This window comes from Phocoena phocoena, chromosome 15 (assembly GCF_963924675.1).
Source record: "Phocoena phocoena chromosome 15, mPhoPho1.1, whole genome shotgun sequence".
NCBI classification, from domain to species: domain Eukaryota; kingdom Metazoa; phylum Chordata; class Mammalia; order Artiodactyla; family Phocoenidae; genus Phocoena; species Phocoena phocoena.
In genome coordinates this window covers 21757455-21777083 of record NC_089233.1, presented here as the reverse complement: position 1 = coordinate 21777083, position 19629 = coordinate 21757455, and the positions used below count along the sequence as shown (strand labels likewise).

Genomic DNA, 19629 nt, shown 5'->3' with positions numbered 1-19629 from the left:
CCTGACCTGGCCAAACAGCATATTCCATTTTCTTTAGCCACTGTGTGTGTTATGCATATGGGCATAGGCCCTAGATGGTCTGGTATGTCTCCATTCTGAAACTTTTAGCTGTTAAGGAAGAGAATGTCTCTTTCTGCCAAGGTTGCTGAAGAGGACAGACTATGATTCAAGAGCTGCTGGCACCCATCCTGCCACTATCAGGGGAGAGCTTACCTGATAATGCAGCCAACACCAAAGAAAACAGAGCCAAGGAACAGAGAGAGCAAGACTGGGTCCTGATGACACTTGGACCCCCTGGATCCAGCTATAGCTGAAACCAGTTACCTGTGTACTTCTTAATTATAAGAGCCAAAGAATCCCATTCTTCACTCATTCATTCAACTTAAGGTAGTTTGAGTTGTGGTCTCTACCGATTGTGACTGAAGGAGTTCTGACCAATAGAGAAGCTCTGCTGTTCCTTGAAATTTCAATTATAAGAAGCCAGAAACAAAAGGCTACATAATATATGATTCCACTTATATGAATGTCCAGAAAAGGCAAATCCATAACAACAGAAAGTAGATTAGTGGTTGCCAGGGGCTGAGAAGAAGGGGGAATGGGGACTGACTGCTAATGGCTACTGGGTTTCTTTTTGGAGTGATGAAAATGTTCTGAAATTAGACAGTGGTGATAGTTGCACAACCCTGTGAATATACTAGAAAACAATGAATTCTAAACACTTTACACACTGAACACTTTAAACTGGTGGATTTTATGATATGTAAATTGTATCTCAATCAATAAAATAGAAAAAATTTAACTATAGCCATCGGAGCTCCTGCAGGGAGTGAACGGGAGCATTTCATCCCCTCACTTTCATTGCTGTGAGGGATGGAAGTTACCAAAGCAAGAACTGCAGAATTGGAAAAAGCTTTATTTCAAGGGATTACAAAAGGTAGTGAAATACAGGGGAAAGGGAGTGCTAATATAATCTGGCATAACAGAGAATGGCCACTTAGTTTTGCTTTCTAACTACAAACACAAAAGGGGATCTCATTATTTAAGGTTAAGACAGGATAAGCACAAAACTATAGATCACTGGGCTCCCTCATTTAATCTAGAGATTATGAGACAACTAGTTTAATACCCCTTGAGCTGTAGCATCCATTCAACACAAAGTTCCTTCGTTTTATTTACCAGATGACCAGGAATCGTACACAAGTTTGGCTGCAACCATGTCTTCCACCGCCATTCCTGGAATGGACAGAAATTTGGTTCACCTTTTGTCAGAACAACTTTTCCACAAACAGCCCAGATCCCAGAACTGGCAGTCCCCTGATACAGTGTCCATCAGGGTAACAAGGACTGATACCCAGAGGTGAGTTCAGGCTTGAAGTATTGGCAAAGGGCAGGACAAGGCAAGAAACGCCCACCAAAGAAATTTTACGTATCCTTCAGACGTTAGTTCAGGGGTCAGAAAACTTTCTGTAAAGGGCCAGATGGTAAAAATTTCAGGCTTTGCGGGCCAATTACTTGCAATTACTCAACTCTGCCATTGGAGTGCAAGGGCAGCCATAGACAACAGGGAAACAGATGAGCCTGACTGTGCTCCAAGAAAAGTTTCTTTATGGACACTCTAGTTTGAATTTCTTAAATTTTCACATGTCACGAAACATTCTTAATTTTTTCCCCAATCATTCGAAAATGTAAAAACCATTTCACTTGTGGGCTGTACAAAAACAGGTGGTAGGTTGGGTTTAGCCCGTGGTCTGCAGTTTGTTGGACCCTCTGGTCTAGTCCAAACCCTGAATCCTTCAGCAACGGACCCTTTGTCTTATAGTTTTGGGCACATACCTTAAGCTTGAATGGACATATGTTCTTAAAGGCCAGGGGCTGGTTTTTATTAACTTTTGTAGCTACCACTGCACCCGGTACGGAGCTTGATACATAGCAGGTATTTAATATGCACCTGCTAGATGAACGGATGTGCCGATAAACCAGCCCCCAAAAGTGAGAAAGTAAAAATTGCTCAGAAGTGTAGAGCAGGGCTATGCAGTGCTGTGTCTCCTGAAGGGAGCCGGCTGACCTCTGATCTGCTAGGAACAATGAGACTTTCAGACCCAGCTAGACCAGTGTGATGTCTTTGAACCAGGCTCTAGATAAAGCTTATACGGTGTTTGCCTGTCTTTCTGTGCATGAGGTTTAAAAAAAATATTTAACAGATGGCAAGGCATGGATACTGACTGACCGGCATGGGTGCTGGGTGGTCAGAGTACTCTTAATACTCTGCCATGCATTAAAGCTTTGGTTGCTTAATCATTAACAAATACGTAAGGTCTGGTGAGGCTGAGGGGCTCAGGGCAGCAAATATTTACCAACCATTTTGAGAGTATTTCAATATTTTAGGTGTAGGAGCTGAATATTAGCTCTGTTACCACGTGTGTCCATTTCCTTAAATCTGGTGGGATGGGAGAGCTGGGCTGAGGGGCAAACCAGCCGCTGGGAGCCCCTTCTTTGTTGGGCTTCTGCCTGTGCTAACTCAGGTAGTAATGGGGCTCCCCACTGAAGACCTTAAATCAGCAAGCAGAAAGGTAGGGAAGGAGGGGGAAAAAAGGTCTCAGGCTGTACTTCCTGTCTGGGTCTCTGTCAGGTTGGGGCTCCCTGCTATTTCTCTTAAGCTCCCTGTTTTTAAACATCTTTTTCTCCTGTCCTCCCATCTCTGAAGGATATCTTCTTCTGAGTGTCATTGTCTTAATGCTGACACTTGCTGTGTGCACACTGTTTTATATACACATCTCACTTAATTCTCACAAAAACTCCAGGGAACAGGTGGTGAGAAAACTGTGGCTCAGAGAGGTGAGGTCACTTGCCCAAGGACGCGTGTCCAGGGAGTGGCAGAGAAAGGAATCCAACCCAGGACTGACCAGTTCCAGAGTTCATGGGCTTCACCACTATGCCGACGTAAATAATTGACCTGAGTGATAGATTTCACAATGCTTCAGCTGTGGAGCCTGCTGACCCATTCCTCTTCCCACCCATGGGTAAACCTACCTTGTGCTCTGGTTAAGTTTGTGCCTTGGGAGCAATGGCTCTTACCCAAAGACTTGAACACCGTAGTCTTCTCACAGTGGGCTGGTTTCACTCCCTTTACCACTTCTCCGAGCTCAGCGAAGATCTCGGCCTGTCAAATGAACACACACTGACCCAGGCCATGGGGCTAATGTCTGCTCAGGGCCGGCTTCTGAAGCCAGGACAGGGTGTCCCTGAACTGGATAAGTGATAAACTTGATAAAAGGACCTTTTGTAAACTGGATGATGTCAGGAAGGAAGCCTCCACCTTAAACCTCTTTTTTTTTTGGTGGTGGGGGGTGGAGGCGGGCACGGGTACCATCTGCCTCTGTGATACTGTGATTGCAGAGATACAAATCTGTAGCCAGGGGAATGTCCTGCCAGGATACTGTCAGTGAGGAAATAGGCCTGTTCTTATCTGAGCACTCATTTTGGCAGCCCCCTTCTTGCCTCTATGCCCTGATTACAAAAAAAAAGGCCAGAAAGTGGCCAACCCTAATCCTAATTTGTTGGCCACATTGGGAAAGTTTCCAGGCTGTAACAGCCTCCTATCTTCCAATCCTACTGCTTTATAGGACAGCCCAGTTCAACAGAAAAGTCCATCAAGCCGCTCTCTTCAGGCAAAGGGGACAGGAAAACACATCACCACATAACTGCCACATTATTCTGGGAGGGGATTAGAAAAGGTTGAGAGATGTTTGGGAGTTGTCATCCCACAAAGAGGTAAGGGTTACCGAGGTCTGAAGCAGGCCAGACAGAAGGGGGTGTTAATGAAACCCTGGGATCCAGGTGAGGCCATCCAGGAAACAGCCCACCAGAAAGGAGGCTCACCCCTGACAAGAGGACATCTCCAGACTCTTTCAGGGCAGCCTCCTGGGAATCCACATACAGCACAGCCTGTGTCATGAGCTCATCATCCAGCTCTCTCCAGTCAGGTCTGCTGGCGCCGATGGCTAAGAGAGAGCAAAACAGACCCTGAGCCTAGAAATGGTCACAAGGGATACCAAACACTCCAAAGAATGAAAGGGGTGGGGAAAAGGAGGTGACAGAGGACACATGGGAACAGATGTGGAATGCCCCATTTCCCCAGGCCAACTCCCTCCCAATCGACAAGACTGAATTCACTAATAAGAATGATACCTGGGCATTTTTTCCTTTCCATTTCATATCCATTCTCATTACTAAAAAAAGACTTCGAGGCAACTTGGCATTCATTTACTGTGTGCCTACTATCTGTGGGATGTTTCACACATACTATTTATAGTCCTCACAAGCACACTTCACATGTGATTCCCATTTAAAAAGTACACAAACTGAGGCTCAAAGAAGTGGTACATGCCAAGGTTAAGTATCTAATAAGTGCATCTATAGCTCTGAGACAGTACATGCCTTTCATGCTTCTTCCACTTATCAGGAACAGAGACTTCCTTACAAAACCCCTAAAACTAGAGACATTACTTGGAGCTTATTCAGACCCCACGCTCCTCTATCTTCTGTCTGTCTGCTTGTTCAATCATTCCCATCCCTCACCCCCAACCACTTCTCCCTTAATTCACGAGAAAAGAGCCCAGTGTTAGGGTCAGAGAGAAGCCCCAATAAAGAGGAAACTGGCTGCACCCTGGCACCAAGGTTTCACATCCTCTGCAGAGCCCAGAACCATAATGATGAATCCAAGGAATCATGACTCCTGGCACTGGAACACAGGAATACGCAGAGGCTGCAACCAAATGCCTGCAGGGCCAGGAAGGTAATGAAAATGAGCAGAACTGGTCAGAGGAAGTGGATTGGAAATGGTGGAGACTGAGGTACAGAGAAGAAAGCAGACCCTTCTAAAGCAGACAGTTATTGTTCAGCTCAAGCTAATTGTTGCCATGTGAGAATGCAGGGCCACTGTTAGAAAGCCTCCCCTACCCCTGCTCCTTTTTTAAAAGAGAAGCAGGAAATCTCTTTGCATGTGTTAGTTCTTGATTTTCAGAACACTCTACGGTCTGAAAAAAACACATCTGCTGGCTGGATCCAGCCCATGCCAGCCAGTCTTTGGAAACTGCTATAAAGCTTTATACAAATATAAGGCAGCATTTACAAGCCTTCTCTCACTGCCATCCAGTTTTCTCTACTTGTTCCCTCTCCTGCTGTTCTCCCTCACTCTAATTTTCAAAGAGAGTGGTGTCAAAATGTCCATCTTGAAGGCTGTTTGTGTGAGAAGTTCTATAGAACAGAAGCACCAACTAATGAAGCTCATAAATAAATCATAAGCTGGTGGGAAAAACCCTAGCTTCTCAAGCCCCCTCTTCTGATTGCTCCTGTTGCCCCCAGTCTGGAAGCAGGGTGAGTTCTCGAAGGACTGCATAAGGCCACTCAGGCTGATGGAGATGGTCCGGGTAGCAAAGGGAGGGGCTTGACTCGGGCTGGGCCTTGGCCTTCCTGCAGTGGGGCGAAAATGGGTGAGGGTCAGACACTGGCTGTTGGGCTGCAGGGATAGGATGAGGGACGTGCAGGGGGGGTTGGAATTGGGCGTATCTTTAGCCAAGCTGTAAAGTAAGTAAAATCTGTTGTTGGTGTTTCCCTGTTGACTGCACTTACAACATACTTAAGTATATTTAATGCCTCTGTGAATACATAAACCAATTTCGTCTTTAGGCTAGGGAAAGATATGAGATGGCTTGACTCTCCTTCCTGGAGAGAGACTCAAAGTGTGACAGGGATCCAACATGACGGATAGTCTCTGTTGTTGGCTTTGAAGGTGGAGCGTCCACATGAAAAGGAATGTGGACAGCCTCTAGGAGCTGAGAGCAGCCCCAAGGAAAAGGGCACCTTTGTCCAAAACACAAGGAACCTGCCACGACCATGTGGGCTGGGAAGAAGACTCCGGGCTCTGGATAAGACTGCCACCTGAACAACACCTTGATTTCATCCTTGTGTGAGCAGAGGACTTAGCTAACCCATGCCCAGACTCCTAACCACAGAAACTGAGATAATAAATATGTGCTGTTTTAAGCTGGAAAAAAAAAAAAAGAAAAAGCTGAAAAAATGTCAAGTCAGTCTTGCTGAAGATTCAGCTCTTGTCCATTTCACCAAGAACTGGTTTCTCTTGATTCCCTCAGTCCTTCCAGAAATGGTCTTACTGTTCGAGTCTGGCTTTATGAAGAGTAAGACCTACCCCCTGGACCCACATTCATAATACCAGTCCCACCCAGGCTGAGACCTTCAATTTGCTATGGCCCATTCCTCAATCATACCACGTTTTGTTTCCTTCATAGAACTTATCCTCAGCTGGAACCATCTAGCTCATCCGTTCATTTACTTGTTTGTTGTCTACCTCCCTTCTCTGGAATGTAAGCAGCGGGAAAGCAGTGATCTTGATTGCTGGTTTACTGTGGCCTCCTCAGCATCTAGAACAGTGCCTGACACATGGTAGGGATTCAATACATATTTGTGAATGAACTTGGCCCTTGCACGTGTGTGCAGACATTTTAGATTTTGAGTTCACACTATGTGCTTGTCACTAAAACATGGGGCACTGATATCATGTTTAAATTCTTGAGTCTTCAATTGTTTGCTCATCAGAATCCAGTCTTCTTATTGAAAGATACCATAGGGTATCATTTAAGATCTTGGGCTCTGAGGGTGTATTACCTCAGTTCAAATCCCAGTTTTGCCTCTAAGAACCTCTGACTTTGGGCAAGTTTCTTAATCTTTCCATGCCTTGGTTTACCTACCTGTAAAATGGGGGTCATGATAATAATAGCTCCTACCTCATATGGTGGTTGTGAGGATTCAGTGATATAGTACATACAAAGAATTTAGAACAGCACCTGCAATAGTAAGTATTCAATATAGACCAGATCTTGTTATAACCCCCAGGGCCATTTGAGGATCTTCAGAGGCCCCAGGAACTCTTATGTTTAGAGTCCCAACCATCCTATCCCACATATTAAAAAGCATCCACTTGTCACATTAAATGTCTTTGGTGTTGTAATTTTAAAAAATTTGTTTTTGTAATTCCAAGTGTCGTTAAAGAACAAGTGAGTCATTTGGCTTTTGTAATTTAAATTTCATAACATTTAAGAACTGAGCTATAGGGCTTCCCTGGTGGCGCAGTGGTTGAGAGTCCGCTTGCCGATGCAGGGGACACAGGTTCGTGCCCCGGCCTGGGAAGATCCCACGTGCCGCGGAGCGGCTGGGCCCGTGAGCCATGGCCGCTGAGCCTGCGCGTCCGGAGCCTGTGCTCCGCAACGGGAGAGGCCACAACAGTGAGAGGCCCGCGTACCGCAAAAAAAAAAAAAAAAAAAAAAAAAAAGAACTGAGCTATGATTGATCATTTGCTATAATGATACACTTTATAAAACTTTCATTAAATTTATTAGTTTCAGGTTTGTGATTTTTGTTTCATATTTTGGAGTATCATTTTTTTCAGAACTCAAATGTTTCTGAGGCCATTAAAAAGCTCAAGCATTTTGCATGAGTAAAACAGCTCTGCAGATGCAGCCCCCTTGGTCCAGCCAAGGGAGAGTCTGGCCACCCAAGGCTCATGGAGCCACTCTGCTTACCATTGATGTGAGCCCCGGGCTTCACCCATTCACCAAACAAAATGGGCTCCGTTGCCATGGTGACTGTGATGATCACATCTGCCCCGGTCACAGCCTCCTGAACCGATGAACAGACCCGTACCTCTCCTTGCACTGTGTTCGCAAACTTCTCTGCATTTTCTTTGGTGCGGTTCCATATCCTCACCTTCGTTGGGGGTAATAAGAGGGACATTGGTGCCATGATTATTTGGCTGTTTATGTTTCATTAAGCCCAGGGGTGCAAGGAAAAGTTGAACCACTCTGGGGTTAGGGCTGTAGTTATTTAAATCATTCCGTATGGTGAATGTACATTTGTCTGGGCCAGATATTTGAAAATGACCTTTCTCTATCCCATTCGCCTTTCAAGAAGGGGGGAAGTTTTTCACTTCTAGCTTGGGACACACAGCCTCAGTAGCTTAATAGCTACTATATAGCTTAATGATTAGCAGAGCAAGTTCTGGAGCTAGACAGGCTTAGAATCAATCCTTGCTGTCACTTACTGTTTCTGAAGTATATTTAACTTCATTCAGCCTAAGTTTTCATGTCTGTAAAATGCAAATGATAACAGGCAAAGTCAGTATCAAACTCACAGTTTATGTTTGGGAGTCTGTAAAGGAGTCATAACAGGTATGAGATTCACAAACAGGATGTGCAGGGCTGTGCTTGGAATAGCTTGATCTCTGAAGGATATGTAGGGAATTAAAATCTGGAAGGGTTTCAGGAGTGAATGATGCAGCAGAGTAGAAGGCCAAGAGTAATAGCTACGGTTAGGTTCCTGGGAAGCGCTGGCGGGAGAGGGGGGGTCACTGGCATCACCAGGAGGTGGGGACTTGCTAGCTGGCTTAACAGATTTTGATGTCTGTGGTGGCAGCTGTCAGCCTTCAACTGAAAACAAGGCCTAAAGAATCTCTCATAAGGAAATATAATAAATATGGAAATAAATGTTATGTCTGAGTAAGTTCATTAACTAAGGTGAAGAACAATACAATATGTCCATTTATAAGAGAATGGTTAACTATACCATCTTGCTTGATAGAAAAATATGAAATACCATACAAAAATTAAGTAATCTGGAAAAGTGATGCTGTTACAACATGCAGTGAAAATACAGTATATACAACTGTGTATATCTAACATGATTAAATCTTTAAGAGGTTAATATTCAAAATATACAAAGAAATTATAAAATTTAATATTAAAAAATAAAGCAACCTTATTTTAAAATGGGCAGAGGACCTGAATAAATATTTTTCCAAAGAAGGCATACAAATGGGCAACAGACACATGAAAGGATGCTCAACATCAATGGAGCATAGGGAAATGCAAATCAAAACCACAATAAGATATCACCTCCATTTCCCTTGGCATGACGACTATGAACAGACCTATGGTCAATTAATCTCTGACAAAGGAGGCAAGAATACACAATGGAGAAAAGACAGTCTCTTCAATAAGTGGTGCTGGGAAAACTGGGTAGCTACATGTAAAAAAAAAATGAAATTAGAACATTCTCTAGCACCATACACAAAAATAAACTCAAAATGGATAAAGACCTAAATTTAAGACCAGATACTATAAAACTCTTAGAGGAAAACATAGGCAGAAAACTTTTTGATATAAATCACAGCAATAACTTTTTGAATCCACTTCCTAGAGTAATGAAAAAAACAAAAATAAACAAATGGTACCTAATTAAACTTAAAAGCTTTTGCACATGAAAGTAAACCATAAACAAAACGAAAAGACAACCCACAGAATGGGAGAAAATATTTGCAAACGAAGTGACCAGCATAGGATTAATCTCCAAAATATACAAGCAGCTCATGCAGCTCAATATCAAAAAAACAAACAACCCAATTAAAAAATGGGCAGAAGACCTAAATAGACATTTCCCCAGGAAGACATACGGATGGCCAAAAAGCACATGAAAAGATGCTCAACATCACTAATCATTAGAGAAATGCAAATCAAAAGTACAATGAACTATCACCTCACACCAGTCAGAATGGCCATCATCAAAAAGTCCACAAACAACAAATGCTGGAGAGGGTGTGGAGAAAAGGGAACCCTCTTGCACTGTTGGTGGGAATGTAAATTGATAAGCCACTATGGAAAACAGTATGGAGGTTCCCGTAAAAATCTCAAAATAGAGCTACCATATGACCCAGCAATCCACTACTGGGCACATACCCTGAGAAAACCATAATTCAAAAAGACACATGTACCACAATGTTCACTGCAGCATTGTGTCCTAGCTATTAATTTACAATAGCCAGGACATGGAAGCAACCTAAGTGCCCATCAACAGATGAATGGATAAAGAAGATGTGGCACATATATACAATGGAATATTACTTGGCAATAAAAAGAAATGAAATTGAGTTATTTGTAGTGAGGTGGATGGACCTAGAGTCTGTCATACAGAGTGAAGTAAGTCAGACAGAGAAAGACAAATACTTTATGCTAAACCATATATATGGAATCTAAAAAAAAAAAAGGTTCTGAAGAACCTAGGGGCAGAACAGGAATAAAGACACAGATGTAGAGAATGGACTTGAGGACACAGGGAGGGGGAAGGGTAAGCTGGGACAAAGTGAAAGAGCAACATTGACATATATACAGTACCAAATGTAAAAGTGATAGCTAGGGAAGCACCTGCATAGTACAGGGAGATAAGCTCGGTGTTTTGTGTCCACCTAGAGGGGTGGGGGAGGGAGGGAGGGGATATAGGAATATATGTATACGTATAGCTGATTCACTTTGTTATACAGCAGAAACTAACACACCATTGTAAAATAAATAAATAAATAAGTAACCTCCAATAAAGATGTTAAATAAATAAATAAGTTAAATAAATAAATAAATAAACAAACCACTTGTGATTTCCAGAGGGGGAGGGTTGGGGGATGGGTAAAACAGGTGAAGGGGATTAACAGGTACAAACTTCCAGTTTCAAAATAATTGTCATGGGGATATAATGTGCAGCATGGAGAATATAGTCAATAATATTGTAATAACTTTGTATGGTGACAGATGGTAACTAGACTTACATTGGTGACCATTTCGAAATGTATATAAATATCAAATCACTACAATGTACACCTGAAACTAATAAGATGTCGTATGTCAATTATACTTTAATAAAAAAAGCAGAGAAAAACCATACAGCTACGTTACAAAAAGCAGACGAGAGAGATTGGAAATGTTAACTACTTGTCTTTGAAAACAGATAAAAGGGAATTTTTCTTTTGTTTTCTTCATTACAGTCTTCATTTCTCAAAGCAGAAGTATTATTTTTATCATAAGAAATCATACCTTAAATATACTCCACCCCTCTCACACACATAGAAAAAAATAAAAGTAGCATCAAATGTATCAAAAATAATAGGAAGTGTGAGCCAGCCAGAATGGGGAAAAGTAGACTAACATCTAGGCTGCAGAAGGCATGCTGTGGCCTCCTGCTCTCTAGGCCTCATTCCCAGCTCCTGAATCCCTAAGCCTGAATACTTAAGGACCCCAGATTCTCCTAAGAGAAACAATAGAAAGGGGCCAAAAGAACACCTGAATGTATGTAATGGATATGACACAATCCTTTAAGTAACCGAGTAGGCTCTCTGCGTACTTCGGCATACCCTGCAAACTGAGAAACTGGAGGGGGTGATTCAGGCCTTTCCCCCAACTCTTCACGTCCAGTGGGACTTCTGGGCAAATCGTTAAAAGAATGGTCTAGGGGGCTTCCCTGGTGGCGCAGTGGTTGAGAGTCCGCCTGCCGATGCAGGGGACGCGGGTTCGTGCCCCGGTCCGGGAAGATTCCACGTGCCGCGGAGCGGCTGGGCCCGTGAGCCATGGCCGCTGGGCCTGCGCGTCCGGAGCCTGTGCTCCTCAACGGGAAAGGCCACAGCAGTGAGAGGCCCGCGTACAGCAAAAAAAAAAAAAAAAGAATGGTCTAGGGACTTCCCTGGTGGTGCAGTGGTTAAGAATCCACCTGCCAATGCAGGGGACAGGGGTTCGATCCCTGGTCTGGGAAGATCCCACATACCACAGAGCAACTAAGCCTGTGTGCCACAACTGCTGAAGCCCGTGCACCTAGAGCCTGTGCTCTGCAACAAGAGACTCCACCACAATGAGAAGCCCGTGCACCACAACAAAGACCCAATGCAACCAAAAATAAATAAATAAATAAATTTATATTAAAAAAAAGAATGGTCTAGATGGTGGGACTCTCAACCTGACAATTTCAGCATAACCCACACTGTAACAAAGGAGTACAGAGAAAGGTCACTGCTACTTCCTCCACAACCCTCCCTGGACCTACCTCCTTAAAGGAGAACTGCTCTGTGAAGACCTCATAATGGCTATAAGCCTGGACGCCAGCTCCAAGGATACACAACACTTCACTGCTGGGGGGTTTCAAAAACTATTTGAGAGAAATGAGATAGAAAAGGTCAAGGGAGACTCTAGGAGCCAGGAGAAGATCAAATACAGTTTGAGAATCAGGTGAACTTCAAGACCTCTCAGGCAATCAAGGAGATGTCATTGTGTATTTCCGTTTCCCCAGAGTGGGGAGGGAGGGAAGGAGCCTTCATTGGGTACCTAATATATGCCAGTGCTTAAGCCTCATAATCTCATTTAGTCCAGACAATCGACCCTATGAGCTAGATACTCCCATTGTTATCCTCCTCTTACAGATAAAGAAATTGAGGTCCAGAGAGGTTAAGTAACTTACTCAGGGCCCTATGACTACTGAACGGCACAGTGCGGCTCTAAAACCACATCTTTCATTCTCAAAGCCCACATGCTTTCTGCTGTGCTACCCTATCTCAGGGGCGTGATAAGCCACACCTACTTCTGAGAGCTGTTAGTTGCTTCTGGAATCCATGAATCCTTGGGAGCCTAGGTTCTCAGCTATATTTGCTGTGCCCACTCTCTGTTGATCCTGACTCAGCCTCCGTCTTCCTTTAAAGAGGGATGTAGAGATGGCATTTGTGGCACCTGCTAAGGGTGTATGTGTGTCTTTATTTGTGAGTGAGGTTCTCTGATCAACTCTGCCGTAAAGTCTTTCTGAGCACCCTGACAGATTTCACCACTTCATAGCACTTGTTTGTTTACAAATTTATTTTCCTGTACTGGTATGTAAGCCCCGGGAAAACAGAGACAGTCTTATTTGCACAGAATTGGCACATATCTACCATTACCTATGAGAAACACAGCAGGGTTTCTTGACCTCAGCACTACTGATATGTGGGCTGGATAATTCTTTGTTGGCAGGTGGGTGGGCTGTCTTGTGCATTATAGGATGTTGAGAAGCATCCCAAGTCTCTGTCCATTAGCACCCCCTATGTCCTCAGTTGCAACAACCAAAACTGTCTCCAGACATTGCTAATTGTCTCTGGGGCAGCTGGCCAAATTGTTTTCAGTTAAGAACAACTGGCATTGAGGAATGACAACACTTGCTCCTCAAACCATCCATATTTAATAAGACCGTCTTCTGCCTTTCCTCTATTTCATTTAACAAAAATTGAGCTCCTTGGGGCTGCTCTTTCTTGCAATGCTAATTATTGAGATTCTGGAGTGCAACCTTAAAAATGAAAGTATTCTTAATTATTAATCACTTGCAAAAAGGAGTCTCAAATATTGGCAGGTGATTAGAGATGATGTCTCCTGTAGCTGCAGAAGGAGAGATAGCATTTTGTGCCATCAACTATAGTTCAAAGAACCTTGATTTGAAAAGTTTTCAAAATGACAATATCCACAAGACTAGTAATCTTATGCTCCTGTCCAATAAGGAGAATTATGTAATTTTTCCTTAACTAATTTTTTTTTTCTGTTCTCAGTTAATATGAATCTATTCTTGGAAGTACACGTGGGCTTCAGAAATTGTTGCAGTATCCTGTAAAGTAACCTTTAACCTCTGACAGAAGAATTAACCTGGTTGATCATCAGAATCAACCAGATACCATAAAAAGCCAAAACATCCAGTTTCTTAGGCCCTACCCTCAGCGATTTCAATTCAGTGGTTTTGGGAATCTGAATTTAAAAAAAAAAATTCCCCAGATGCTGCTGCTCCTGCATAGCCTGGGTTGGAAACTACTGATCTGGGACGAGAAGACGCACAGCTACCTGGGTTGTCTGACTACAGGAAACCCTAGACTCCATTTCCTTCTGCACAAAATGAGGCCAGTAATACTTGTTCTGCCTTCCTCCCAGAAATCCAAAAAGTGATTTATTTCAAACAATGGTTTGGAAATTATTTTGGAAAAGATCAAAGTCCTTTTCAAAGGTAGGGCAGTATTGTTAGAGTCGCTCTGTTCCTAAGTTACCAGGGAACATACTTCAGAGTCCCTTGATCATTTCAATCTGAACTGGGTCTGCATATAATTTTTCAAAGCCAGTTCATCAAGCTGCACACTGTAGTCTACTCCCTTCCTATATAATTACCAGGTTTATGCCCACAGTCTTCCCTCCCCATCATGTGTTTAGAAAACCTTAACACACTCACAATTTGAACACCTGGTCTTTTCTCCTCCAACCCTCCGATAGACCCCACATTTCCTTTATGCTCAGGCCTCATAAACCGGCATTCCCAGACCTTTAATGTGAAAGTTCCAGCCTTTAACTGTTCCTACAGATACCTCGTCTTCTTAACCCTAGCCTCTAAAAATACTGTTCTTCTTGTAGGATGCCTTGGCACTGCTTAGAAATATCATCACCTCTATCACTTGCTTTTCCTTCTGCCTGGAGAAATCCTCCCCTCTTCCTGTTTCACTCACTTACTTCTTTTTCGGTCTTTACTCAAATATCACCTTCCCAGTGAGGTCTTTCCTCGATAATTTAAAATATCACCCCTTCCCAATGCTCTCAATTCTGCTTTATTTTCATCCTTCTAGCTGGTGGTGGGGGTGGGCGTGTTATTTTTTTTAAAGCAAGTCCTAGCCTATTAGTAAACTCAAAAGGGGTTTGCTGTTGGTTAATTATTTTTTTTAGCAAATCATACTATGTATTTTATTTTTTATTTTATTTATTGTCCCACCTCCCCTCTGCATGTAACTCTCTGTTTCGTGCAGTACCACATCTCTGACATTTAGAACAGTGCCTGATATGTGGTAGGATCTCAGTCAATACTTGCTGAATGGATACATCTGTGTGGCTTGGATCTGTTTATCTCCCCCTCTGCTTCTTGTGCAGTACTGACTCTGGCCTATGGGGCAACCACACTGATTTGCCAGGAGCAGTGTGGTAGAGGGGAAAGAAAGCAGTCCTGGGAGTCAGAGAGATCAAGTTTTAAATTCTTGCTCTGCCACTTGTTAGCTGTGTGACCCTGATCAACTCACACAACCTCTCTGAGCCATATTCCTTATACCTGGCAAATGAAGATAATCATATCTACTTTGCAAGGTTGGTGTGAAGATCAGGAATAGCACATGTGAGGTACCTGGAATCTTGGGCTCATTAAATGGTAGCCAATCATTTCGTGAATCACTGTGCTCAGCTGACATCCCATATATGGCATATGAAGTTCCAGCTATGCCCAAAGAAGTTCCAAATGAGCTCCTCACTTCTACCTTAGACATTCAAACTTGAGACACTCAATCCCACCCACCAGCTCAGCACAGCCAGGCACTAATCTCACCTTGGTGGCGATGGCAGACACTGCAGCTGTTCTCTTTGCAGTTATGATATTTCCATCCATGACCTTGGAGGAAAGGAGAGACAGTGAACAAGGGGCACCCCTATCCACCACTTAAGCAGAGAGAAGAAGCTCTAGAAGCGTTAGCCCTAGGAAGCATCATAATATTCTATAAAGAGAAGGCTTTGCCTGGATACAATCCCTCCACTTACAAGAAATGCAACTTTGGGCTTCCCTGGTGGTGCAGTGGTTGAGAGTCCGCCTGCCGATGCAGGGGACACGGGTTCGTGCCCCGGTCCGGGAAGATCCCACATGCCGCGGAGCGGCTGGGCCCGTGAACCATGGCTGCTGAGCCTGCGCGTCCGGAGCCTGTGCTCCGCAACGGGAGAGGCCACAACAGTGAGAGGCCCGCGTACCGCAAAAAAAAAAAAAAAAAAGAAATGCAACTTTGAAAAAATATGTTAATCTTTAAGCACCGATTTCCTACCTGTAAAAACAAAGATCATGGCAACCACTCAGAGGGTTTTTGTGAAGATTAAATGCACTGGCATACATGAAAACATCTAGCATATGGTGAGCCCTCAAGAATTGCCCATCTGCTTTACTTGCCCTGGGATTCTCAAAACATCAAATTAAGGAGAAACTTCAGGAATAAGAGTAAGTCACTTGACATCTGTGCAAGGGCCCTGAAACTCTATCTCAGGGGCTCTCAACTCCTCCTGCACATGTGGGGAGGTTTGTGAAGATACAGATGACCAGACACAACCCTTAGGTTGACTGAATCTGAACACTAGGGATGGGACCCACACACTGTTGTTTTTCAAAGCTCCCCAGGTGATTCTGAATTACGCCTTGCTAGTAATAACTCCCATCCTTTGCACTGTTCTCTGTTTATATTAATCATCTCAGTTGGTCCTCACCAAGTAGTATCAGTACTCTCATTTTATGGACATGGAAGTCAGTTGCTTGGCTACTGATCGGATTCAGGAAGAATCTCAGGCCTTGTCATTTAGTTCCAAAGCCTGAGGTGGTCCCAGTTTCCTGGGGAAGCACTGTTGGTAGGTAGTATGGATGCCATTTCCATTGGATGAGCAGAGACTGGGAAGAGCTACATACTCTTTTCAGGGGAGTAATAAATGGGCAGCTTCCTTGGGGAACCAGAAATTCTGAGGAGAGTCTAAGGATCCAGGGGTGGTTTGGATTAAGGAGTCTGTCCCTGATGAGGACTCAACCGGCTGGCCTCAGAGCTAGGCTGGAGGGCACAAAGCACTTTCACTAACCAGTTGTGTGACTTCAAGCAAAGTGACTCTAATGCTCTGAGCCTCAGGAACCTCAAAAGAAAGCGGGTGGGGAGGTGAGGGTGTAATAAAAACTCCCGCAGAGGAGTGTGGTCAGAATTGAATGAGACCAATTTCTCCTGCCTGGTACATGATAAGTGCTCAGTAAACAGCAGTGAGAAAGGCAGTAGAGCATAGTCTTAAGACAGTATAGGCCTTGGACTTACACAGAGTGGGTGTGAAGTCCATCCAAGCCACTATGAGCTATGTAAATTTTGGTAAGTTTGGCATAGTTGCTCTATGACTCAGTTTTCTCATCTGCAAAATGGAGGTAATAAATTTACTTGCCTCACGGAGTGGTTCTAAGTATTAAGAGAATTAACACATACAAAGTATTTAGAACAGTGCCTGACGCACACAAGGTGCTTAATAAATTTGGACTACTACTATTTTTTGATATTATATTATCATTAAATGTTAAAACAGGTCATTGTGTACCCCTTAGAGAAAAACTCCCAGGTATTAGAGAGCACCCCTACTCTGTAACTCACGTAACTCCACATTGCAGAGATGCACTAAAAAAACGTTTCCTTGGCTACTGGGTTTGTGCAAGCTGTATATTTGGAGTAACCGGTATAGGACAAGAACATTACAAGAATGACGAGATTATTACTTCCACACTGTCACACACTTAAAGCAGCAGTGGGCTCTGGTGCTGGGTTATGCATCCTTAGGCAGTTCTGGAATCAGATACACAGTCACAGATAACCTTCACTGTCACTGGCATCCAGTCACTCAGAGAGGGTCATGGGTGGTCACACTCAAAACTCCCCCTGGTCAACAGAGAACTAACTTCTGAGCCTAGCTCTGTGCACAGGGGCCCTGACCCACCCCTGGCCAGGGAGTTGCTCACCGCCAGAAGGGAGCCATCGCTCGGCTGGAAGAGTAGCACAGTGGCCTGATGGGAGGGGACAGTGGAGGCGGTGCTGTGGCCCTCATAGAAGGTGACCAACTTGGTGGTCAGGGCGTCCTCTGCTGCACTGTAGGCGGGCATGACCCCCAGGAAACTACAAGAAGAGAGAGAGCAGCTTCAACCCCTTCCGGTCAATGCTGAGGTATCCTATCAAGTCCCCATGTCCCTTCCTTTCTCTTTCCTGGCTCAATGCCCTACTGGCCTTCTCCCTCGCCCCCCCACCCCCGTCCGTCTGCCATTCCCTTTGGCAGTATGCTGAGTACGTTCAAGAATCCGGCTCTGGATGAGAAAAGTCACCCCAGTTCTGCCACTTACTAGCTGCGTAACCCTGGGTACTTCACTTCACCTCTCTGAGTCTCGGTTTTCCCATCAGTAAATGTTGCATCAATACCTACCTATATATGGAGTGTGTTGAATTAAACAAGGTAATTCCTGTAAAGCGCCCACTTGACACGGTTGCAAAAATCAGGTGGGAGCTGTTATTAGCAGTGGTTAGGTAAGCCCTCCCTTCCTTCCTCCCGCTGCTTCCATTCTCACCCCTCCTCTTCCTCCTTTCCAGTTTCTCCAGACCCTGGCCCGGCCTTCCTCACTCACCCACTGTGTTTGGCCACGGGCACCACGGTGCGCACCGGCTGCGTGACCCCTCCTTCGGGGCCGCTGGAGAAGTTGGCCAGAGCCGCCTCCAGAGGCGGAATGAGTAGGCTGGAGCTGCGGAGGTGGTCCTGCACATCTGCCGCGCTCAGGAACGCTGGCACAGAGCTCATGTCGCCGCGGACCTTCTACCTCCGCGAGCTCACGGGGATCCGCGCTTCCAGCGCTGTGCCCTATGCGAGAGCGCCCAGGGCGCGCTGCCGCCTACAGGTCACCGCCCAGCTCCGGGGGCGGAGCAAAGCCGGTTTCCTCCAACCCCCATCCGCAGGGGTGGGCGAGCTGGGTCTGCTCCAGACACAGGTTCCGGAAGATTGGAGGTGACGCGGCGGGCTGGCTGGCAGTTAGTACTCTTGGGTCCACTTTCTCAATTCCTGTAGTTAGCTGTAGTCACATTCCTTGCAAAACATGTTAGTTTGGCGCCCTACCTTCTTCCCTCCCCCCAACTCCACTATTTGCTGTCTAGGTCCTGCTGCCTGGGAAAGAGGAGACAGAGGGAGATGGGGGCAAACAATGATGGGCTCCCTTATTTCTTAAATTATTGCCTGCTTTTTAGGAGCTCTTAGATGAAAGGAGATAGAAGGTTATTAAAAAACATTTTCCTTTAAATTCTGTCCCCATCTGGAGTCTCTTATCCCAACCTCGCTCCCACCCCTACCCCATCCCCACCCCGAGATCCCGGGCTGTTGACCGCTTCGAGTGCACAGTATTCTCCTGGGCTAATTAATTGAACTAACCTTCATCTTTAGAAAAGGGGGAAGTTCCCAGGACAAGATATAATGGCCTTAGTCACAAATCGCCAAGTGCATAAGTTGTCATGTCAGCAGAGGAGTTGGGATCTGCCCTTGAAGTGAGACTCCAGAACTCTACCCCTAGCCATTAGGCTACATTGGCAGAGAGGGTGTAAGAGGGCATTTCGGGCCAGGTTAAACCCAGGGGTGGAAGGAATGTTGTCTCCTCCTTGATGACAGAGTTGGACTGGAACCAGGGACTGATATCTAGGAGCACCAAGACATTAAAACTGGGATGCTTCTTGAAGTCAAGCAGCTAAGAGGGTGATTCTTTGGAAGGGAATTACATGGTTAAAGAGATTAAACATTTAGATAGAAGGCTCTTGTACCAATGCAGAGGGTGAAACAAATGAGCAAGAGTGTAGCCTGGGACACAAGTCAGGAGACTCCAGTGCATAAGTTGTGCTCCCCTGATATTTTCACTGGGAGCTACATAGGGCACTTCTTAGGAAATGGTCACATCATAATGAAAGACAGTGTAGTAAGTGTCAAAATATGTACCAATGAAATAATAAATCACATGTAATGTACTTAGCACAGTGCTTGGCACAGAGTAGCCACATAATAAATGAAAACCTCTTATATCATCAAAACACAGAGAAGATGTGGCGGTGGTTGGAAAAGCTTATTTCAATTACACAAATTTGTTTCTTCAGTTCACCATCCTTAGAAATGCAGGCCCAGGGCTGCTGGGATT

General features: G+C 44.5%; 1 protein-coding gene across 1 annotated transcript; it reads right to left on the bottom strand.

Moving 5' to 3' along the window:
* Positions 1-893: 893 nt before the first annotated feature.
* Positions 894-18342, bottom strand: CRYM (crystallin mu). Its single transcript, XM_065892844.1, has 8 exons — positions 18088-18342; positions 17434-17587; positions 15247-15309; positions 11932-12033; positions 7599-7782; positions 3880-4001; positions 3076-3160; positions 894-1233 (listed from the first exon to the last, which is right to left on the bottom strand). Exons 1-8 carry the CDS (start codon positions 18255-18257, stop codon positions 1169-1171), a joined length of 945 nt encoding a protein of 314 aa, XP_065748916.1. The 5' UTR covers positions 18258-18342; the 3' UTR covers positions 894-1168.
* Between the last annotated feature and the right edge of the window lie 1287 nt (positions 18343-19629).